The following is a 24,602-nucleotide window of genomic DNA, read 5'->3' as shown; positions in this document are numbered from 1 at the left end:
TTCAATCGTTCTATTTGTATTAATAATAATTATAACTGTACACTTCTATATTGCTATTTATATTTGTTGACTTGTATAAATTATTTAAAAGTGAATGGGGACGAGGCCATGGGAGGTGTTGGTGCATGAGATTAAAGAAAACTTTATGTAATTATACTATAATACAAAAGATAGCTTGTGCTTGAGAAACAAAGTGATAAAGTCAATTTCTTTTATAGTGATTTGATTATTATATCTTAATCTGTCTACCATGCTCTTATTTCTCACTAATTTTTTTTTTTTTTGAAAAAAAAATTTACATCACCTTTTTGGCCTTTTGTTATTAAGTTATTTTTTTTTTTTTTTTTTTTTTTTTTTTTGTTGTTGTTGAAATAATTGTGTCACGTAACTCTGTCTACGATAGTTATACCATCATGTCACAATTCTCTTTCTTGAGGTGTTTATTTCTTATTAATGGGGTGACTCGGAAATTTGACATTAAATTATGATATGACTATCGTTATAATCCCCCAACTTGAAATTAGTAATCAATTTGAAGTATTAATATAAAGTTATTTAATAAAAGTAGTAGCCCTTTTGAACAAGTCTTTAGTAATAGTTAATAATTAGATTTTTATATGATCACGGAAATTAAATGGTAGGAGAAGATGGAGATGACTACAATAACAATTAAAAGGGGTCATACTTTATAAATTATGTCTTAATCTTAATCTAAAAGGTTAGGAAAAATATAGTAAAAAAAACTATTAGGAAAAATATAGTAAAAAAAAACCAACTCCTAGTTGACAAGTAAACTTCACCAACATACATAGTTGTTAGAGATTGAATGATAGCTCAAGTGGTTATAATTCCCCTCCCGGTTCCTGGGATCAATTCTCATCACCCGCCCTTGTGGCTCTCTAAACACCAAAAAAACATAGTTGTTAATAAGCTAACCTTATATTCACTTATTAATTATTGTTTGGGGGTTTTTTTATGTGTCCTTCGGGAGAGTTACAATTTCCTAGTATGCTCTTTCCTTAGCCGGTACCTGCACAAATAACGGAATACTCCGGCTGGGGCTGGGGTGTTCCGCCTCTGAAGATTAAGTTAGTCTCTTTCTGAATGAAGAAATAAGACAATAAATGCTTCTCGATTTGAGAGCGTTTGCAAGGGGATTTGTGTTTTGTTGTTTTGTGGGAAAATGATTCCATCCCCATTAAGGAGGTCTGCCCTTACTATTTATAGTAGGGAGAACTGTACCTCAATTAGGGTATAATGACACGTGTCGCAAAGGGATTGGGCCTTTGCTGACCGTTGCAAGCTTGACACGTGGCAGGCCTTTATTGGGCCACGTGTCTTAGGGTATTTTTACCCTAAATATCTGCCCCTCACAGGTGTGACGTGGAATGTCCACGTGTCACCTGTGACAAGTGTCAGGCGCATGGGTGGAGACGGTTCGTCTCTTCCCTCCTTTTTTCAAATTTCAAGTTCTTAGGGCAGAAGGCATCGTTTCGCCTTCTGCTCCTTCTATAAATACAAGACACGCTCTCTCTCCTCCTCACTTTACATATTTTTCAAAAAAAATTCTGAGAGCGCTCTGCTACCGGCTGTATTATTTCCTTAGCTTTCCTGCATCCGGCACTTTCAAATTACGCGCATCCGGCGACCGGTTGGGTGCCCTTTCTTCAATCTCTAAGGTACCGGCTGCCCCTTTTTTTTTTTTTTTTTTTTTATCTTTTTACTTTCGCTTTTGACGATTTCAAACATTTCACCCCATCCGGGTTGCATGCCGCCTGGGAGGCCCTTTAACCATATCCCATTTGTTGAATCTTCTCCCTCAGCCGGCATAGCCCCGTCTGAGGGGTTTTCAACTTTAAAGTATTATGCATTCTAATCACCCCATCCGGCGTAACACCGTCTGGGGTACTTTTGAGTTTTTATCAACTGATTTCAAAAACCCCAACCGGTTTTGAAGCCGGTTGGGTCATTATCCTTGTCTTTGGATTTTTCAGAGTTTTTAAGATGCGCTCAATGCACCCCCATCCGGTATATACCGCATGGGGGTGGTTTGAGCAGCCTTGCCTTTCTCAAACATCATTCAAATAACCCCCATCCGGTATTTAACCGCATGGGGGTGGTTTGAGCAGCCTTGGCTTCTTCTCAAACAACATTCAAATAACCCTCATCCGGTATTTAACCGCATGGGGGTGGTTTGAGCAGCCTTGGCTTCTTCTCAAACAATATTCAAATAACCCCCATCCGGTATTTACCGCATGGGGGTGGTTTGAGCAGCCTTGGCTTCTTCTCAAACAACATTCAAATAACCCCCATCCGGTATTTAACCGCATGGGGGTGGTTTGAGCAGCCTTGGCTTCTTCTCAAACTACATTCAAATAGCCCCCATCCGGTATATAACCGCATGGGGGTGGTTTGAGCAGCCTTGGCTTCTTCTCAAACAATATTCAAATAACCCCCATCCGGTATTTACCGCATGGGGGTGGTTTGAGCAGCCTTGGCTTCTTCTCAAACAACACTCAAATAACCCCCATCCGGTATTTAACCGCATGGGGGTGGTTTGAGCAGCCTTGGCTTATTCTCAAACTACATTCAAATAGCCCCCATCCGGTATATAACTGCATGGGGATGGTTTGAGCAGCCTTGGCTTTTTCTCAAACATACTAATAGACCCCATCCGGAATTTAACCGTATGGGGGTCTTTTGAATGGGTCCATTTTATATATCTGATCCATTTTTCTTATTTTCAGCTTCAAACACATTCGGGGACTTCCGCCTGTGGAGGTTTCAAGCCATCATCTTAATCCAATCTCAAATTTCTAAGGTACCGCCTGCATCCCATACTTGTCACATTCTTTTATTTCCGGTTGCATAGCATTAGGATATGGACTCCACCAATACACACACGGCACAGCCTACGACTGTGGTCAGCTGGTCACCAGGGACGGCTGAGTCTAGGACTGGGATTGCCGTCTGGGGGTGCTTGGGACAACCTTCACCTACATCGAATCCGACCGTCTCTGTTCATGTGCAGGACAGTATGGCTCGGATCAGAGTGACGGCAATCGACCCTGACTACCAGTCCGATGATGCAGTCGCTGACCCGGCTGACCCTATAAATCAAGAAGAAGCCGAGGAACCAGCTGAGGTAGGTCCTAGTGAGGAAGTTCCACAAAATCCTCTAAGTGCACCTAGTACCCCGGGTGACAGCATCTTGGATAGCTCTGGTTCCAACGGTGAGGAATCCGGAGAGGATGCCAGCGAGGGTTCCAAAGAAGAAGCCGGCGAGGGATCCGGAGAAGGGTCTGCTGATAATAGGGAGTCCGGCCCTGGCCATGATGAAGAGTCTTCTGAAGAGGCGGCTCCTGTTGAAGAAGAGGCCTACAAATGGCCAGCTAAGGGTGACCCGACTGATATGACCATGTCTGCCAGGGATGTGGTCACTTTGAACGCCACACTCCCTGCTTTTTTGCAGAAAAAGCCGGTTGGAGAGGGATGGGAAGTGGTCGTCTCGCCTGTAGAGGCAAGCGTCATTTGGACCGACGACGTTGACCATGCCGATAACTTCTTCGGCTGCTATGAGGCGGCGTTCACAGCCGGCCTCCGGTTCCCCCTCCATCACTGCATAAAGGCCATACTGAAGGGGTATGACTTAGGTGTATGGCAGTTGACCCCTAATTCATGGGTCAACATTCTTGGATATATTGCCGCCTGCGAACTGCAGGGTGTCAAGCCAAGCTGGCAGGCGTTTGCGCACATGCATTATTTAAGTAGAGCGCCGGGTGGGTGGAATGCGTGGTACACTCTCACCACGCTTCCTGAGTACATGATGACCTTGGACAAGCCGTCCAAGTGGAGTAATTGGAAGAGCAAATTCTATGTAGTCTCTTCCCCCTCCCCCCAACTCAACCGCCGGCTGCGTAGATACAATAAGCACCCGGTCTTAATGGGTAGGAAATGCGTTCTCCCTAGAGTACCGGGAGAGGCATGGGACCGAATAATGCAGAATGGTCTCTTTCTGAAGACAACCGCCCCCCTAGATGACGGGGGTGAGATCGTAGTTCCCAAATTTTGGGTGCCCCATCCGGACTGGTTTAAGGATGAGGGTTTTTTTTCCCTTTGTAACTTGAGCACTATGTTCACCAAGGGTAGGTTTACTAATTTATCAAAGTCTTTCCCGGATGGGTATGCTTTGTTTGATCTATAACCATGTACTTTTCTTGTTTTGCAGAAGAAGCAGAAAGAATGGTGCCGCCAGAGAAGACTCCGGCTACCTCTGCCATCCTCTTGAGGAAAAAACAGCTAGAGGAGAAGAAGGCGGCGATGGCCGCCAAAAACGCCGGGGTAATATTTTCTGAACCATCTTTTTTGCCGAATGCACCTTTTACCTTGTTACGAGATTTTTACCGGATGCACCCTATTGTGACTGTTTTCAGGCTGGGAGCCAAGTCATACCTCGCTCTGTAGCGAGTATGCAAAAACGTCCGGCTGGGACTATTCCCACGCCAGCCGCCAAAGTGCCTAGGGTGACGGCTCCTGCCCCGGCTGCAGGTCAGAAACAAAAAACGCCTGACAAGGACAGGCCAACAACTGGAGGGAAGAGCCTGCAGTACACTCCCCACTTTGAAATGGTGGTGGAGTCGGCAAGGCCGGATGCTCGTACTCTGACGGGCTCCGGTTCATTAGCGGCTGGGGGGGCTTTGACCCCACAGTCCGAGAGAGGTAACACTTCTGCCTTCAATCCCCCCTGGCCGCTTGGGCATATGAGAGTAAAAACCCAAGCAAGCCAATCCGGGGATTCTTCTGGACACCGCCTGGATGTTGGCGAGGCATATGCCCAATACCTTACAGATGATTCTATGCTTGCAGATACCACCTCCAGTCGTCCAAACTATCAGCAATATGCGAAGAGGATGGTGAGGACCATCACTCGGTCAGAACGAGAAGCTGTGCCGGCTGTGCACACGGTCAATCTTGACCGGATCACTTCTCTTCTTGCTGAGGTACATAATCCGGATGGCCTATGCTTAAGAAATGCCCCCCTTTTTTTACCGGATGCATGTATTTTATCTTTAATCCTTTCTAACACTTTTTCCGGCTGATATTGCAGACGCTGCTGAGAGTTGATGGGCTTAGCGTCCCTCTTCGCAAGAAGCAGGAGGAGGTAAGAGACGCTCAGAAGCGTGCATCTGAGCTTATTGACGTTTGCCAATTCAATGCCATTTCATATGACTTGGAAATTGAACAAAGGAAGTTGCAACAGGAGGAACTGCTGAAGCAGGCGGCTACGGCTGGGGAGGCGGCGTTGAAGAGAGTTGATGAGCTTGAGCTCCAGGTCAAAAAATTTCAAACAAACCTTAAAGCCTTGGAGAATGCTGATAAGGAGAATGCCAATCTCCGGAAGGACAACAGCCGGCTGGTAACTGAACTTGCAAACAATCAGGCGGCTCACAAGAAAGAGCTGGAACAGGAACAACTCCGCCTGATTGGAGAAAATGAGGCCGACTGCGAAGAACGTATGAAGCTCGCCTGGAGCCTGATCCACCCGGATTTCGAGTACGAATACTGGAATCTTCGATACCAGTATGCCTCTGAAGTTTACGAGGCCAAGGTGCTCGGAACTGACCCCCCACCCGCCTTCGACGAGTGGGCTGAGCGCAACAACATGATTCAGCCGGATGGGGCTAATCAAGATGCTCAGGCGGAGGATCAGCAAGTGGTGGAGCAGTCGGCCGAAGTTCCAGTCGATGCAGTCCAGCAGCCGGAGCCTCAGCAGCAACCATCTCAACAACAACCATAAACAATTTTTCTATCTTCTTTTCCGGCCTGCGAGCCGAGTATTTTCGATGTATCTTTCCCGGACGGGGGTCCGGTTAACATTTTTATTGATAAATATCTAATCTATTTAACCGACGCAGTCGGTTTTGCTATTTGCGTTTGAATGCTTTTTCTTTTTTTTTTTTTTTTTTTTTTTTTGCTCATCCGGTTTACATGATCAGTTGTTCTATATACGCCAGATGAAGTAATGATACCATATTATGCCCCTGAAATGGCCAACTCTTTACTCCAACAGTAAACAGGCAGCCGTTTCATTGGCGGCCGGATGGGTGATCAGTGACTGATCTAACCCTGCCCCGGCTGTTAAACAGGCAGCCGTTTCATGGCAGCCGGATGGGTGATAAGTGACTGATCTAACCCTACCCCGACTGTTAAACAAGCAGCCGTTTCATGGTAGCCGGATAGGTGATCAGTGACTGATCTACTCCTGCCCAGGCTGGTACAAGAAAATGCCCCTGAAATGGCCAACTATTTACTCCAACGGTAGACAGGCAGCCGTTTCATGGCAGCCGGATGGGTGATCATTGAATGATCTACTCCTGCCCCGGCTGGTACAATAAAACGTCGGATGGGTTGTTTTTGAATAATGCCCGGTTGACGTAAATTACTAGGAGTTTCATTATGCCGGATGGACCTCTTTTGGGTCCTTGCCGGGTGAAACCTAGATACGACGGATCATTTCGAATGGATGTATATTTTTAAAGAAAATGTCGTTTGAGTTATTGGATCGCCAGAACAATGTACCACCCGGAAGTGAGCTGTTCTCTTCGACGATTTCACCCGGATGGGTGTCGCCGGATGACTGCTCTTTTTGGAGCAGTGATTTTGACAAGTGTTCTTCCGTCTGTGATATTGCACTAGACAGGTGAAAATACAACTGTATGAATGGAAATTATATGCTTTCACATTTCAATACTATTTACAAAAAATTACAAAACCCTTAGAAGTAGTACTTTTTCAAGTTATCTACATTCCAGGTACGAGGCAGCCGCATTCCGTCTGGGGTTTCCAGGCGGTATGTGCCGTTTCTAACTTCTTCAAAAATCCGGTAGGGTCCTTCCCAGTTTGGGGTTAATTTCCCTTGATCATTCGCCCTATCGGTTGCCTCAAGCTTTCGTAAAACAAAGTCTCCAACTTTGAGGGGGCGCTTACGCGCCCTTTTGTTGTAGGCTCTCGTCATTCGCAGACGGTAGATTTCATGACGCAAGGTGGCGTTGCCCCTTCTTTCAGGAAGAGTATCCAGAGCCAGGCGCATGGCTTCCCAATTTGCCTCTTCATCATATAACATGATTCGAAGTGTTGGCTCATACAATTCAATGGGAAGCACCGCCTCTGTGCCATATGCCATAAGAAATGGAGTTTCACCGGTTGACCCCTTCTCAGTAGTTCTGATAGACCAAAGAACATGAGTCAACTCTTCTGCCCAAAGACCGCCTGCCTTTTCAATCTTTTTGTTTATGCCGCCTGAGATGAGCTTGTTAAAAGCTTCAACCTGACCGTTTGCTTGAGAACGGCCAACGGATGCAAAGTAATGGGAAATCCCTTGATCTTGCAACCAAGTCTTTAGGACAGGTGTTTCAAACTGGGGGCCATTGTCAAAGACCATGTACATTGGTACACCGAACCGGGTGATGACATTCTTCCAGATAAAGGAGATGACATCCTTAGTTTTGATGCCCTTTACCGCCTCGGCCTCAACCCACTTGGTGAAGTAATCAACAGCCACCAAGATGTATCTTTTGCCGCCTGGGGCAGGAGTGTATGGCCCCAGAATATCCATGCCCCATTTTGCAAAGGGAATTGGGCTGTGAATAGCGGTTAAATCAGTTGTCGACTGCCTTATCAGCCGGCCAAACCTCTGGCACTTGTCACATCTTTTTACCAGATCTAATGCATCCGCCTCAAGGGTAGGCCAAAAGTATCCTTGCCGCCTGGCTCTTTTGGCAAGTGTCTTCCCGCCAATGTGAGATCCACAGAAGCCGGCATGCAGATCTTCCAGTATTTCCTTTCCCCTTTCTGGGGTAACACATTTGAATAGCGGCTGCAGGTAACCCTCCCGGAAGAGTTCACCCTTGTGCATTACGAAGCTTAATGCTCGTCTCTTAAGTGCAGCCACCTCTGATGATGCAACTGGTAGGGTGCCGTCTACCAGGTAATCCCGGATGGGGTCCATCCAAGCGGAGCTTCGATCTAGAACTCCAATGGGGTCATGTTCAATGCTTTTCTTTTCCATGACTTCCCAGAAGACTGACCTAGGCGTATCACATGTGGCGGATGATGCAAGCTTTGACAGTGCATCCGCCTGATTATTCTCGGACCTGGGTACTTGACTTAGAGTGAATTCATCTAATGCCCCAGCCTCCTCTTTGACCGCCTGAAGATACTTAATTATCACCGGATGGGTGGCCTCATAGTCACCGTTGTATTGGCTAACGATGAGTTGAGAATCTGAGCAGGCGTCAACTTTCCTTGCCCCGGCTGCCTTACACATGCGGATACCGGCTAGCAGGGCCTCATATTCAGCTTCATTATTCGAAGCTTGAAACTTGAATCGTAGAGCATACTCGTATTTGTCCCCCTCTGGAGAATGACAAATTACGCCTGCCCCACAACCATTCAGCGTAGAGCTTCCGTCTACGTAAACTTTCCAAACTTGATCAGTTTTATCCGGCTGCATCGGCCTTGTCATTTCAACAATGAAGTCGGCAAACGCCTGACCCTTCACTGCCCGCCTGGGTTCGAAAGTGATTTCTAGACTTTGAATTTCCACAGCCCATTTTATCATTCTTCCGGATGACTCTAAAGTGGTCATAGGCCTTTTGAGTGGCTGGTCAGTGTAGACGGTAACTGGATGAGCCAAGAAATACTGTTTCAACCGTTTGACTGCCTTGAACAATGCCAGACCGAATTTTTCAATCATGGGATATCGAAGTTCAGCATTCCGGAGGACATGGCTTATAAAGTAGACCGGGAGCTGATTGCCGTCTCTCTTAGCAAGGAGGACGGCACTCAAGGAATAATCTGAGACGGCCAAGTACATGTAGAGAGCCTCTTGGGGTAGGGGACTCACTAATCTTGGTAAAGAATGTAAGTGTTGCTTCAGCCGTTGAAATGCCACCTCAGCCTCTTCGCCCCATTCAAACCTCGACCTCTTTTTGATTGCTTGAAAGAAATACAGGCACTTGTCACCTGACCGGCTGAGGAATCTCCCCAATGCCGCCAGGCAATCGGTAAGATTTTGAGCCTCCCTAACGGTACGAGGCGACTGCATGTCAATCACCGCCTGCACTTTGTCCGGATTGGCCTCTATGCCTCTCTGATCAATCAAAAATCCGAGAAACTTCCCAGACTCAACTCCAAAGACGCATTTTTTCGGGTTTAACATGACTTTATGCCGCCTGAGGGTGGTGAAGGTTTCTCGGAGGTCGACTAGATGATCCGCCTGCAGCTTTGACTTGACTATCATGTCATCGATGTACGCCTCCACATTCCTTCCAATCTGATCATAAAAGACCGAGTTCATCATTCGTTGGAAAGTAGCAGGCGCGTTCTTCAACCCAAACGGCATCACCGTGTAGCAGTATAGCCCTTGATCTGTGACGAAAGCCGTCTTCTCTTGGTCTTTCTTCCACAAGGGTATCTGGTGGAAGCCGGAGTAGGCATCCATGAAACTCATCAGGGCATGGCCGACTGTAGAGTCTACCAAATGATCTATTTTTGGAAGCGGGTAGCTATCTTTTGGACAAGCCCTGTTCAGGTCCGTGTAATCTACACACATCCGCCAGGTTCTATTCGGCTTTTTCACAAGGACGACATTGGCTACCCAATCCGGGTAGTAACATTGCCGGATGAACCCAGCATCTAAGAGTTTCTTGACCTCAGTTGCTGCCGCCTGGGACCTTTCCTCGCCATGGTTCCTTTTCTTTTGCCTGACCGGCTTCTTCTTAGGATCCACAACGAGTTTATGAACAGCAAGATCCGAACTTACACCCGGCATCTCTTCTACTTCAAAGGCAAACACATCTTTGAACTCCTTTAGCAAAAGGAGTAAATCTGATCCCAAACTTTCAAACGCAACCGTTCCAATCTTGACCGTTCTGTCAGGCCGGCTGTCTTCAAGGACAATGTCAATTATTTCTCCAGCCGACTGGGGGGCGAAGGACGTCTGGCCTCTCCCCGAACAGTGATTGCTATTGTTTCTCCTTTACAGGCGCCAGTTGGTCCGCCTTCCTCTTTTTACCGGCTGGTTTAGTAGCCAGTAAGCTTTGATCACAGTCGTCAAGTTCAACTATTTCTTTCTCTTGACCGTCTGTGTCAAGCGTTGGTTTGATGTCCGAGAGGTAACACTCTCTCGCCATCTTTTGGTCCCCACTCAAGGAACCGACTGTGCCATCATCCCTTTCAAACTTAATCAACATTAGAGATGGGATGATGACTGCCTTTGAAATGTTAAGGGTTGGGCGGCCAATAATCAAGTTGTAGGCAGTCAGCTCTCCTACAACAAGAAACTTGACAACCATGTGCCGGCCCTTTCCCTTTTCTCCGAACCGGATGGGTAGATCAATCATGCCCACCGGATGTATTACTCCTCCCCCAAAACCTACAAGAGGGTATGAGGTCGGATGCATGCTACTGGGATTATACTTGAGTTTTTCCAAGCACCGGTAGCTTATGAGGTCGGATGAGCTCCCGGTATCAATCAAGATCCGGCCAACTCTTTGATTGGCGATTTTGCACTCGATGACTATTGGGTCATCATGAGGCCGCCTGACCTCTCCTTTATCTTTCTCGGAGATGTTTACTTCCGGAAATGAATATTCAGACGACTGGCCCTCATCCACTGAGTTGACCAGTCTCCGAATGTTATCTTTCGTGCCCCGGATGGTAGGCCCACCTCCCGCAAATCCACCGGCTATGGTCAGGATGGTTTCCTCATCCGTATCCGATTGAGTAGCCGGCTTCTTTGGGGGTGGTCCTTTTGTTTGTTTGGGAGCACCCTTTGACTTGGAAAGGTATGATTTGAGAGCCCCCTCATCAGCCAGCCGGTCAAAGAGCCGCCTGAGGCTAAAGCAACCCTCAGTGTCATGGCCAATTTCCTCATTAAAAAGGCAATATTTGCTCTTATCCCGGGCGCTTAGGGGACTCTTCATAGGAGCCGGTTTTTCAAGATTCAACCGTTCTTTTACTTCGTTGAGAATGGAGGCACAGTCCTTGCTGAACTCGTACTTTGGCACATACGGATCCGACCTCTTTCTTTTCTGGAAAGGTTGTCCGGATGAGTCTGCCGCCCATACCCCCTTTCTCTTGTCTTCCTTTTTGGCCGACTGGGTAGGCCGATTCTCTTTTTTATCGGATCTTTTGTAATCCGTTGGAAGTTTCACAGCACACAATTCCATTGCCTGAATGTAGGCCTCCGCCTTCATGAGCGCCTCGTGAAGAGTGGAGACCCTCTTCCTAACCAAGTCAAACTTGAAAGTTGATCCGTCTTTTAAGCCTTTGAAGAAATCAGTATAGGCAACGTCATCAGACAATCCATGGATTTGGATCCTCATCAGGTTAAACCGCCTGACATATGACCGGAGCCCTTCTTTGTCTCCCTGCTGGATTGCCCCTAGATCAAGGCTTGTTTTCTTGGCAGGGATGTTCATAGAAAAGTTGGACGTAAACCAGTAGGCCAAGGTCCTGAAATTATTGATGCATCCGGCTGGGAGGTTACCAAACCAACGTTGAGCAATCCCTTTCAACGTTGCCGGGAAGCACCGGCACCATGAGGCGTCATCCAAACCCTGCAAATACATCAGGTTGGTGTATGCCATGAGATGATCTTCCGGGTTGGTGGTACCGTCATAGGAACCTACCAACACGTTTTTTATCTTAGCCGGCTGGGTCATCTCGGTGATTTCCCTGGAAAACGCCGTTGGCTGTTCCCCAAGGTTGAGCAGCCGGAGCTGCCAGTCCATAGGCTGGACAGGCGGCTGCGGCTGCCCCCCGAAAATACCCGGCTGGGCATAGGGGGATCCAAAGGGCGTGTATAGTGTTCCATGCAATGCCGGTTGGATCATATGAGGGCCGAATCGAGCGGAAACCTCGCTCGTCTGGCTGTCATTGTTTGTTCTCGAGTGCCTCCCTGATGTGGCATTGAAGCTGTCTCGAAAGGTCGATGTTGATGCCGACTCGGATCGCTGAGTCTTTTTATCTTGGATGAGCGTCCGGGCATTAGAATAGACTTTCTTTGTTCCATCCGGCTGAATGTGCCGGACAGGCTTTCTGACTCCATCTATGGGAGTGTGTATCTTTGAGGAATCAAAGGGCCTAGCCGGCATTTTTGACTTCGGATGCGGGGTAGATGCTCTACCCTTGACTGTTTTGGTTGTCTTTTTACCAAGACGCCTTTCTTCCGCCTGACGCTGTATTGTCCAGAAGGCCTTTGATCTCTCCTTTGAAGCTCATCATCATGTTCATGAGTTCATCTCTGGAGACTGGGGTGGCTCCTTCCGAAGCAGGAGTCAACCCAAGCGGTCCCCTGGTAGGATGATTTGGGGCCGCCTGCTGCTCTGCTCGTTCCCTCTTGTCTTGGAACGAGTATGCTTGGTTCTGAAAGAACCATCGGCTGCTGTGTAAGTTTCAATCTCATGATTGTCGGCTAAGTCCTGGTCCGAATGGACCTCAACCTCACCAGCAGGTTGACTACTTTTACCCGGCTGTACCGGTTCTGAAGTCATCTAGAAAGTACTCTCCCCACAGACGGCGCCAGATGTTTGGGGGTTTTTTATGTGTCCTTCGGGAGAGTTACAATTTCCTATTATGCTCCTTCCTTTGCCGGTAGCTGCACAAATAACGGAATACTCCGGCTGGGGCTGGGGTGTTCCGCCTCCGAAGATTAAGTTAGTCTCTTTCTGAATGAAGAAATAAGACAATAAATGCTTCTCGATTTGAGAGCGTTTGCAAGGGGATTTGTGTTTTGTTGTTTTGTGGGAAAATGATTCCATCCCCATTAAGGAGGTCTGCCCTTACTATTTATAGTAGGGAGAACTGTACCTCAATTAGGGTATAATGACACGTGTCGCAAAGAGATTGGGCCTTTGCTGACCGTTGCAAGCTTGACACGTGGCAGGCCTTTATTGGGCCACGTGTCTTAGGGTATTTTTACCCTAAACAATTATAAATGATATTTATAAAATACAAGTTAATCTTTATGACTGACAAATTTTGTCAATTGGCAATACATATATATATATATATATATATATATATATATATATATATATATATATATATATATATATATTAAGTTGTTTATGGGCAAAACCGGGCAACGTTACTTCAATTGCCACTAGATTGACAAAATTTGTGATCAATAATAGAGATTAACTAGGTTCGCCTCTATGACATTCAATTTAATATTGGGACTTCCTATGATTTTTACTTGAGTTAAAGGAAAATTAAGGTAATTTAAAATTATCTTTACTTAGATGAGTAATTGAGTATAGAAACAAAAATAGTTGAACACCATAAGTGTTAGCCAATCAGATGATTAGAGATCAAAGGATGTTATTTGCAATTAGGACCGGGATTACCAATGATTATCTTTACTTGTTGGGAGCTTGAAGTAGTTTGCCTGTACTCTTCAGAGCATTGAAAGGACGACAATGGTAAAGTTTGTACTAGCACTGCCGCAGGAGCATAGAGCAGTAATCAATGAATTCGTGTTTGTTCATATGTCAATTGAAGATGAGGGGGTGAACTTTAGAGTTTGTTCTGCTATTTATTTAATTCATGCGAAATACAAGCACTGTCGAACTCTGGGTTAAGGCGTTAGTAATCTTAACATACCATTCACACTTTGCTTCTAAGAATGATAGAAGTGCAAATTGATCATGGTTGATACTTGATCATTCAACTTTGTCAAACCTGAAATCCCTAAAAGCCATACCAAATTTGATCCAAATGCATTTGCCACTTCCATTAGCATGTGCCCAATACTAGATACTTTACACATTTGTAAGCTTCACCAGAACGTAGCTAAATGGAGAGACATGTAGTATAAATTGCAAAGTCATCTGTTGAAATTCCCAAATAACAAAACATACAGCATATGATTGACCAAAGGCAAACAAAAAAAAATTCCTCAATTATATAGTCACTAATTAGTAGTACACTACTATTTTCAGAAGTCAGAAAAATACGCATACAAATAAAGGACTTGCAAAATCACCCAGCTCAGGGTGTATAAATATAGAGCATTTTTAATTACTACCTCCGTTTTTTTTTTATGTGCAACTTTGGGGCAATTCACGGTTCGCGAAGCAAAAGATTGAAGGGTAAAGATTAAGAAAGTATAATGGTGATTAATATATTATAGGAGTATGTAATTAAGGTGGAGAGAGAATGTTTGGTTAATTAATCAAACCAGCCACCACCACCAAGACCAGCCACCACCACCGCCGCCGCCTTCACCAAAACCACCGTCGGCTTCACCACCACCACTACCACCCCCACGAAACCACCACAACCAACCCCATGAAACCACCACCACCACCCTCACGTCTTTCTCCTTTTTCCGGCCACCAAAACTCCTTCTTCAACAATGGAACCTCAATTCTCTCTCAAACGCCACCATTCTCATTCTCTCTCTAACCCACCATTATCATCTTATTCTTCTACTCCACCTTCTCAACAACTCATACCCTCCGAAAATGGCGGCGAAACCCAATTCCGATTCCTCTGTCCCTCCGCAACAGTCGGCGGTGTCATCGGAAAAGGCACCATTCTCATCCAGATTACATCGAACAAGAGCACAAACCTCAAGAACTACCTCAACAACCACCGCCTACTCCGAAGCCGTATTCTACAATTCTCGATCCTTCGAATCCGCTAGGGTTTCTCCAATCTGCCATTGATTTCGTTGCGAAAGTGACGGATTTCTTCGCCGATGATTCATGTGAGAAGGAGATTCGCAAAAGTCGGCGGTGTCATTGGAAAACGCGACGTCGTAGTCCGCCAACTTAGGGATGATACCGGTGCTCGAATTCGCATCGTTGATGATCTTCCTCCCTTTTCGTGCTGTGATGAAAGGGTAATTCACATCATCGCCAATTCGAAAAACCCTAACCCTAATTCTGCGGAGGAGAGGGAAGAAGGGTTGATTGGGCAGGCGGCGTTGGTGAAGGTGTTTGAGAGGATATTGAAGGTTGGTGAAGGAGGAGAGAGAATTGTGGTGGGAGGAGCGGTGGTCGTGACTCTTGAGGGGGGAGGGTGAAAGAGATGAAGAAGGTGAAGGTGAAAGAGATGAAGAGCAAAGATGAAGAGGGTGAATGGGTGGTGGCTGGTGGGTAGAGAGATGAGTAAATGGGTGGGTAAAATTAGGTTAATGATTTTAGATTAGATAAAAAAGTTATTGTGATTAAAATAAGATAAGGGTAACATTAAGAAAATCTGAATTTTTAAATAAGGGTAAATTTGTAATTTTCAGGGTTTTTGTTTACTAAAAATAGAAAGAAAATAGAAAGTTGCACATAATAGTGAACGGACTAAAATGGCAAAAGTTGCACATAAAAATAAACGGAGGTAGTATAACCTTACAAAAGTAGGCCAAAGCAAACATAAAAGCTTAATATGGAACATTATTGGGAAGATTCCGAATAACGTTGCTCTTCATACCCATCTTACTCCGCATGTGTTCTACTCCAGATCTGTTAATCTCCTTCAACACCTTCATTCTTATCATTCGATCCTTTGATTGCACAGTTGCTAGACCCATGCTCTTATACCTGAAATAAAAATGGAAAAAAAAAAAAACCCCATTGTAAGGGGTAGACTAAGTACTAGTAGCGAACATCACACTGTAATCTATGAAAATCTCAATTGGATACAGAGGTTTTGAAAGGCATACCTTGCAGCTAGCGCCAAAGAAATAGCCATATCATTCGCAGGAGCAGGGCGTGGGTTTTGCTTGTAGTAGCGCAAGAATTCTCGTGATCCAAGTGTCTTCGCAGATGCACCTTTATCAGTCCTGCTTTTAATGATGAGCTCAGCCCCGCCACTTCCAAGTTCAACAGAATTAGCTCCATCATCAACTGCAACAAGCTGTTTTCCATCTACATCCATGAAGCTACCAAAATCAAAGAAACCAAATTAGCATTTAACATGGAAAAAAACCAATAAAAAAAAATTATCAGAATATTGGAGCAGTCTTTAATACACAGAATGGAATAAGTGAGCTCTGGAAAATAAAGTTGCAAGGGGTGGAAGCAACAAGGTGTGAACAAAAAAATCAGAACCTGTTAGGTAACCTGCAATACCATATACAGAGTAACAAAATTGGGAACTTGTTGCAACAGGTAAAACAATTGGGTAACCAGTCAACACCGAATTCAATACCGGGTACAATGAATCGGAACCGGAAAAAAAATGCTATTTAAGCCCAAATCATAAAACAATCTAAGCCCTAATCATAGAATAGTTTTATTTTTTTGTTTGGCACAATTTTATCAAGTCAAGATAATGGCAGGGTTCCCTAAACCAAAACTGGTACCCATTGGTTCCCATTTTCCAATTCTGGGAATTTTGACAAAGTTTTCTGCATTGCTCACCCCTAGAAGCAACTTGTTCCCTCACAACTCTCACTTAACAACTAAGGGCTTTTGTAAAGAGTTTTTAGAAACAATTGCACCTTAAAAAGAAAACCCATCATTTCTGTCTTAGATCTCCCTAACTTCCACCTGTCTTTACCTATATTTTGTTTCTCCTACAATATTTCATCACCTGTAATTACTTTTTCCCGGCTGATTCCAGATTTACCTTTTGTAGTTTTCTATTTCCAAACCTCAAAAACCCACCAGTCAACCTCAAGTGAAAAAAAATGGAAAGCCCTTAGATTGGTATTAATTATAAACTAAAAATAATAGGATTAGTACCTGGTACTATAATCATAAAATTCTTCTAATTCCACCTCCTCTTCATCACCTCCATCACCAAAACGAACTTTGCAGTGACTTTTTGCTTCCATGTGCTTCCGAACCGCCTCCAAGCTGCTAAATGGTTGACATCTCTCGTTGCAGTACAAGCACAAGAAATCCCTTTTCACCTAACAGAACAGAAAAATCAGAAGTGACATAAATTAAAAGAAGTGGGGACATAGAGGATTTGCAAATCCACATCATTCCTTGCCATATAATAGTTGTAGCAACTTGATACCTTGATCCCAAGATATGTGAGGAAGCCCTTTGGATCTTTCAAATACTCGATATCTGGAATGAAGAAACCGTGCTTTTTGTGCATATGAACCATACATTTTTCTATTGTTTGGTGCTTTAAGTCACACATAAAGCAACAAGTTGGGTCCAGGTCTTCAAACTCATCTTCTACATCACTATCAGAATCAACCACAGCAACAGAATCCCCATTCATATTCATAGATGTAAGTGAATTTGTAGCCTCATCAATGATGTCATCCTCGGAATCTACCTCCTCCCACTCACTTTCATCACTCTCCTCCATGTCCACATCTTTTCTAGGAGGAGGCTGAACTGGGGTACGACGTGTCAGTGGCCTAACTATGGCAGTGTTTTCATTTTGATTATTATCTCCAGAAAAAGCTCGCATGATGTGACTCTTTGATTTGAGATGCTGAGCATGAGCCTTAGAGCTTCTGTAACCCTTGCCACAAATTCTACAACTGTAGAGCATGGGGGCCTCATTTAACTTGTTCTTTTCCTCAGCAAGTGCAGATAGCCTTGCCAAAAATAGTGCTTCTGTTACCCCAGGAACCCCAGCAATCTGCAACATAAAATTAGAACACAATACGGAAGTAAAAATTAATTAGAAACTCTAAAGAATATTGCATGGAAAAAAAAACAGAGCATCACTAAACAGAAAACTAAAGTGACAACAATGCAGTATAATTTCTTCTAGCATAGACCTAGCACCTAGCCATCTAAAGCATAGTTATATAATAACAATTGAAGAACCTAAGGAATGTAACCTCCCCTAAGAGTACTATAAAGATAATATAACCTCTTACAGCTACAGAATATTCTCCCAAGGATCCCCGCACCATGGCTCCTATCACCTTTCCAAAACATACAAGCCTTTGGAAGAAAATGAAATCCCGGCTCATTATATGACGATATTTTTTCCTTTCTAGTAAGATAAAGGCTCACACCATCGGGATAAGGAAGAAATCCCTAAGATAAAGACTGGTGAAAAACGATCCATGGCTAACAGCTCTTAACTCCTACTCTAATGATCAAGATAAAAACAAGATAAAAGACTCATTCTAAACTCTAGCATCTCTGTAAAAACCCTTGAAAATCTAAACTACACAAACTACTTTGCCCAACAGTAATCATACAACTTTTCTAGGACTATGATAGTTCGTTGCTGCCTACTTAGCCAATCAATTATATAGTACTTCGTATTTTGTTGATTTGCCTTTATTAACAAACGGTCACAGGAAACTCTGACTGTGAGTTTACTCATTGCCAAGGGAATTGCATTGGGTTCGTGACAACCAGCATAAAGCTATGTCACATCCATAAGATGATTCATGCAGCCGACCCTGTATCTTTGGGAATAAGGCTATTGCGAAGAAGCTTAATGATCACAAGGCTCAAACACGATTTGATGAAAGAAGTATACACTCACATAAGTCTAAGATATGAAATCCTCAATATGAATTAACACAGTAAACATTATTCTTAGAAAATAACACACAAAACAGCCCAAATCCCTTAATCAGGGAAGTCCAAGCATAATTAATAAATTTCTGAACTTCAGCAAACATAGACAGGTCTATTAAATGCCCAGTTATCAACCCAAGTTTCGTTTGTTCGAGCATACAAGTCTTATCCTGGTAAATATTGTGTTGTTCACATAATATTCAATTGATTTAACCCTAGAAGAACCAGAAACACTCAAAACATATTACAAACATACACAAATTGGTCAAATTCAATCACCCAACAAACAAAAAGGCAAATTAAGCAATAACCCATAAAAATTAATCAAAAACCCAAATAAAAAAGTGATATAAAAAGAAGAAAAAACATAAACTTACAAAAATCAGTGAGTTTATTGTTACCTTGCGTTTGAGGTTGTAACGGTGCCATTCAGATTTATAATGAAGCTTTTGTTCTAAATCACCGTTGAATTCTTTGTTGCATGCATTGCAGGAAAGCCCAGACATAACTATTTCGGATTCAATTTCCTGAGTTAGGGTTCTAAAATCTGTGATTTTTTCAAATGGTGGCCGCTTATTACTTTATTAGGGAAATAGGGAGTTCTCTTTAATCGGGATAAAGTAGGTATTTTAGGAGTGCGAAGGTTTACGACGGCTCAAAGTCGGTGTAAGATTAGAATTTGTATTGCTATTGGTCTCTTTATTTCTTTTTAATTGTTACGTTGTATTTTTGTTTTTGAGTTATACCATTATTTCATTATTTGACATGTTCAAATTCTAACTTTTAATATATTTGAAATTACAAAAACTTCATCCGGTTAACACTAATATTAGTGTACATCGAGCGGTATAAGGGTAACTTTAAGTCAATTTAGGATAAATTTTTGCCTTTTTCTTAGTAATTTTGAACATAATATGATTTTTTTTTATAAATAGAACGAGAAAAGTTTTATAAGGGTAATAAAATTACTTTTAATCACTAATAATTGATTTTTAGTCATTTAAAATGTGATTCTTTACCAATAAAACGTAGATTATTTTTATTTGTATTGGGTTACTTTTATACATATTGGGGTAACTTTTATTCATTTCATGGGTAACTTTTGATCACTTTAAAAGATCTTTATAATGGATGTACAATAATTATTGTACACCCGATTTTTTTAAAGTTTGTGTTAAAATTATCGTAAGTAGAAATTATAAAAAGTTAATACTAAGATATATATTGTGACGATTCTAACATGATCCCACATAATTATAATTTTCATTAAAAAAAATCACAAGTACGATTAAAAGAAGGTGTGTGAATAATGCTAAAGTCAAAACGTGTCAACTAAAAAAAATGAAGTAGTCGTACTGCAGTTTCATTTGGTGCTTGTATGTTGTAATTAGGGGTGATAATGAGTATAGCCTATTCGTGAATAGTTCGATCTCAACTCGGTTAAAGTTGAGATTGTGGTGCTTATTGACATCAACCCGTGCTTCAAAGTCAAGCTGAAAAAGCTTCCTGAGCATGGTTAGTTATATCGTATCACGTATGCACTAGACCTGGGAAATGGGTCATTCGGGTTGGGTCTGGTTCGGGTCACTTTCGGGTCAGCTAACATTCGGGTCGGGTCGATTCGGGTTTCGGGTCAACTTTGGGTCAGGTATCGGGTCAATTTCGGGTCGGGTCAATTTCGGGTCATATTCGGGTCAGGTCAAAATCTGGTCGGGTCATGTTCGGGTCAGGTCAAAATCTGGTCACGTCATGTGTGGGTTGTTTCATTTGTGAATCAAGCTCAAATGAATAATTTTATTCTGAGTATATATTTTGTTATTGTTATAATAGAAACTATCAATTCAGTTTATGACCTTAGCTACGGTTGAATATGAACAATTTGAGTTACTTTTGGTACAAGACATTTTAGGTTCAATTATAAGGTAATTTTAGTTTGGGACATTTTGGGTATCGGGTCAATTTTGGGTCGGGTCAGTTCGGGTGTCGGGTCAGGATCGGGTCAACTCCATTTTCGGGTCGGGTATGGGTCGGGTCGGGTCAATTTCGGGTTACGGGTCATTTTCGGGTCAATGCTTTTGGGTCAATTTCGGGTCATTCGGGTCGGGTCATCGGGTCTGGGTCAGGACTGCCAGGTCTAGTATGCACTGTGTGCATTAGCCGTCCTCGAATCAAAAGAAAAAGGGAAATTCTATTTGGTGGCCTCGTGGTTTCAAAAATTCCACATGGAAGACAAACTTTTTTTTTAGTCTCTGTAGTGACCTCGTGGTTTTGCATATTTGATTATAGTGGCCTTTTTTAGGTTTATGGCTAACCTTTTTAGCTAAAATGGTTAACCTTTTGATTTTTTTTTTTAAAAATATATTAATTTAAAAAATAAAATAAATAAATTAAAAAAAAAAAAAAAAAAACCAGCCACCATCAACTACCACCCTTCCTCCCTGCCACCACCAACCCCACACCCACCGACGCCCTGACCCACCCTCGCCGGCGTGCATGCTTTCCCAGCCGTCGCCAATCCCCCCTAAACCACCACCCATCCCCGGAACCCCCTCCCTCTCTCACCGAAACTCCATTAAAAACCCTTCCCTCACCTCGAAAACCCCAACCGGCCCTCCTCACACCTCGAGAAAACCCGTCGCCCCTCCCCCCACCACCGCGCCACCATAAACCAGCAGCCACACCTCTGAATAAGCGGCGACGAGTTTATGCTTTGTTGCTTTGATTTGTGGTTGCTACCGCTTATTAAGAGGTGTGGCTACTGGTTTGTGGTGGCGCGGTGGTGGGGGGAGGGGCGACGGGTTTTCTCGAGGTGGGAGGAGGGCCAGTTGGGGTTTTTGAGGTGAGGGAAGGGTTTTTAATGGAGTTTCGGTGAGAGAGGGAGGGGGTTTCGGGGATGGGGTGGTGGTTTAGGGGGGATTGGCGACGGCTGGGAAAGCATGCACGCCGGCGAGGGTGGGTCTGGGCGTCGGCGGGTGTGGGGTTGGTGGTGGCAGGGAAGAAGGGTGGTAGTTGATGGTGGATTTTTTTTTTAATTTATTTATTTTATTTTTTAAATTAATTTATTTTTAAAAAAAAATCAAAAGATTAACCATTTTAGCTAAAAAGGTTAGCCATAAACCTAAAAAAGGCCACTATAGTCAAATATGCAAAACCACGAGGTCACTACAGAGACTTAAAAAAAAGTTTGTCTTCCATGTGGAATTTTTAAAACCACGAGGCCACCAAATAGAATTTCCCAAAGAAAAAAAAGTCCATAAAAGCTAAGTTTCATTTTCCTATGACTAAATTAATTAACTAAAAACCATACATCGAAAATAGAAGTAAAAAAGTATTTGTTATAGATCAAAGTTGAATAAATAAGGCTCAATTTTGCTAAAAACACAATCTTTAAGGATTAGTTTTAATTACAACTAAAATCAACTATTAGGTAGATTTATAAATAAAAACAAATTACGCCGCAAACAATTCTCTCCTCTCTCCAAAACCCTAGCCTCCATTGTTGAATTTTGAAGGGGCTTTCATCGGTTTAACCGGTGAAAAGCCCCAATCCTTGTTTCTTTAAAGTTTTTTAGGTTTATAATAATGCTTCCTCCTTTTGGGAGGATCTTTTCTCCCTCGAAAGAAAGGGTTTTCGATCTCCTTTGAAAGACAAGGGTTTTTCGACCTCCTTCGAAAGACAAGGTTTATCTCCTCTTTTCGAGGAAGAAATTTCTTAGTTTTGAATCCATGATATTAGATCTAATGGATTGTCGTGAAATTATTTCATTGATGAAAAAGTTATCAAGTTTTCGAATACAGACATATGAATCAGAAGGAAAACATCTCACGGCTACAAAGGATCGTTATATTGTCTCTCCAACAAAGCTGTATTTTCCACCGATATAAGCGGGAGATGTTCCACGATGCAAGATCTACTCGACGATCGTAGTTTTTATGAAGGAAAATTTTATTTGATTCAATATCTTATGTATTTGTTAACGTCGAATCTTTATTGTAGATGTCGTATGACTTTTAATTAATGAAATATTTTTGCTATTCAAACAAAATAAGGATTAGTTTTAATTTCTTCATGCTATCTTCCATATCGGGGTTAAAAAAAACTTTCTATGAAAGGCCTATAATGAGTTTTAATTACAAGGTAAGTCTTAATCTAATTCAATTGATATATTGTTGACAATATTTTTATTCTCTGCAACAATATCTTATAGATTCCCCAGATCAAATAAATTGAAGAGAACCAATAATCAAAGTTAATATATGAAAATTTTTCAAGAACTACCACATAAACGGTATAACATGTTTTGTGAACAACTACTCGATTTTTTTCGTAAACAACTACCCCTAAGATGTAAAAACTTAATCTAGCATTACCCTTTAATAGTTTCCGTCCAATTTTTTCGTTTGTAGGGTCCATAGTTATGTTTTTCCACGCAATTAACTCTTTTCCCACCTATTTTAACACTCGTAATATTGTGTTTTTTTTTTTCCAGTCACAACCAAAAATCCAAGAACCATAAATTCGAACAATTGAACACAATTTACTCATCACCAAATCAAGTAATTTTTTAAAGTTATTGTTGTAATTCGTTGGCAATGTAATCATTTTAGTGGTTTTAATTTACTTCAATCATCATAACACAACTGTTGGGTGCGGCAGTCCGCACCTAATAGTTCTTGCAGCAAAAAGGTAACACCAGCGACACTCCATCCTTCCACTACCTGCAAAATCAAACACATTGAACCACAATCTTGATCTACATCCCCAAAATCCCCAAATAATACTAAGAAAAAACGAAATCCCTAAAATCAAAACAAATCACAAATTAAAACAAATAAATAACCCTAAATCCAAAAAAACCTAAAAGAACTTGCAATTGAGGTGCTAATGGCACAACGTCGGATTAAGGTAGAGGTGGTGGTGGGCGGCTTCGGCTTAAGGTAGATGTGGTGGTGGCTACGCGGGGTCGGCTTGAGCGAGAAAAGACAAGGGGTTTGTGGGTTGGTGGGTTCGGTGGTTGCATGGTGGGGTCGGCTGGTGATGCGGTGGTTGGTGGGTTTGACTGGTGATGTGGCGGTTGGTGGTGCGGTGGGTTTGATGGACAGTGGGATCGGTAGGGTGGGGTGGCGTGAGGATTTGTGGCTGATTTGTTGTTGTTAATGAGAGCAAATCAATCATAAATCTTGTAAGTTGTTAACGAGAAAGAAAGTGAGGAAGAGGGGGAAAGGGGAGAGGGGAGGAAATGGAATTTGTTGTTGTTAATGAGAACATACTAGCCACAAATCTTGTATGTTGGTTATGAGAAAAAAAGAGAGGAAGAGGAGGGAAAAAGGATCGGAGAGAGAAGGAAATGAAAATATGTTGTATGTAGTTAATCATAATAGCAAACAAATGACGCATATTAGCCATTAAAATTAAATGAACATATTAGCCAATTAATGTTTGATATCAGACAATATTCGAGACATATCAAACATTAATAAAAATGTATCAGTCAACACAAGGAACATATTTGCCAAACAAATGAAACATAACAACCAACAAAAGGAACATATCATCCAAGAAAATGTACATATTAGCCAACATAAGGAACATATCAGCCAACAAATGAAGCATATCAACCAACAAAAGGATGAAATTAGCAAACAAAAGCAACAGGTAAGCCAACAAAATAAACACATTAGCCAACAATATGAAACATATAAGCCAACAATTAAAATATACATATCAGCTAACAAAATAAAGATATCAGCTAACTAAAGAAATATGTTAGCCAAATGTTGTCTGATAGCAGCCAACAAAAGAAGCATATCAATAATTAAAAAAAAAAACATATCAGCCAACAAAAGGAATATTTTAGCCAACATAAAAACCATATCATCCAATAAATGAAACATATCAGCCAACACATGAAACATATTAGCCAACAAGTAAAATATATCAACCAAGCATGCGTCAGTCCGCACCCAATACCTTCTCTTATCATAATTAGGGATTCAATTTAGGGTTTATGGCTTCAATATAATTGAGTGAGGGGATTTGAATTTCTAGTGTTTAAGGTTTAAATTAGATTAGGGGTTTTGCATTTT

The 24,602-nt window shown here is 42.5% G+C and overlaps 1 protein-coding gene across 1 annotated transcript; it reads right to left on the bottom strand.

The window, feature by feature from the left end:
• Positions 1-13,934: 13,934 nt before the first annotated feature.
• LOC110710145 (cytoplasmic 60S subunit biogenesis factor REI1 homolog 1-like) lies at positions 13,935-19,181 on the bottom strand. The gene is made up of 5 exons (XM_021888400.1): positions 18,917-19,181; positions 17,032-17,613; positions 16,752-16,921; positions 15,728-15,946; positions 13,935-15,605 (listed from the first exon to the last, which is right to left on the bottom strand). The coding sequence occupies exons 1-5, from the start codon at positions 19,019-19,021 to the stop codon at positions 15,446-15,448; spliced, it is 1,236 nt and encodes a 411-aa protein (XP_021744092.1). The 5' UTR covers positions 19,022-19,181; the 3' UTR covers positions 13,935-15,445.
• Between the last annotated feature and the right edge of the window lie 5,421 nt (positions 19,182-24,602).

This window comes from Chenopodium quinoa, unplaced genomic scaffold (genome assembly GCF_001683475.1).
Source record: "Chenopodium quinoa cultivar QQ74 unplaced genomic scaffold, ASM168347v1, whole genome shotgun sequence".
Classification (NCBI taxonomy): domain Eukaryota; kingdom Viridiplantae; phylum Streptophyta; class Magnoliopsida; order Caryophyllales; family Amaranthaceae; genus Chenopodium; species Chenopodium quinoa.
Note: the sequence above shows the minus strand (reverse complement) of the source record. Positions and strands in the feature narration are given on the sequence as shown.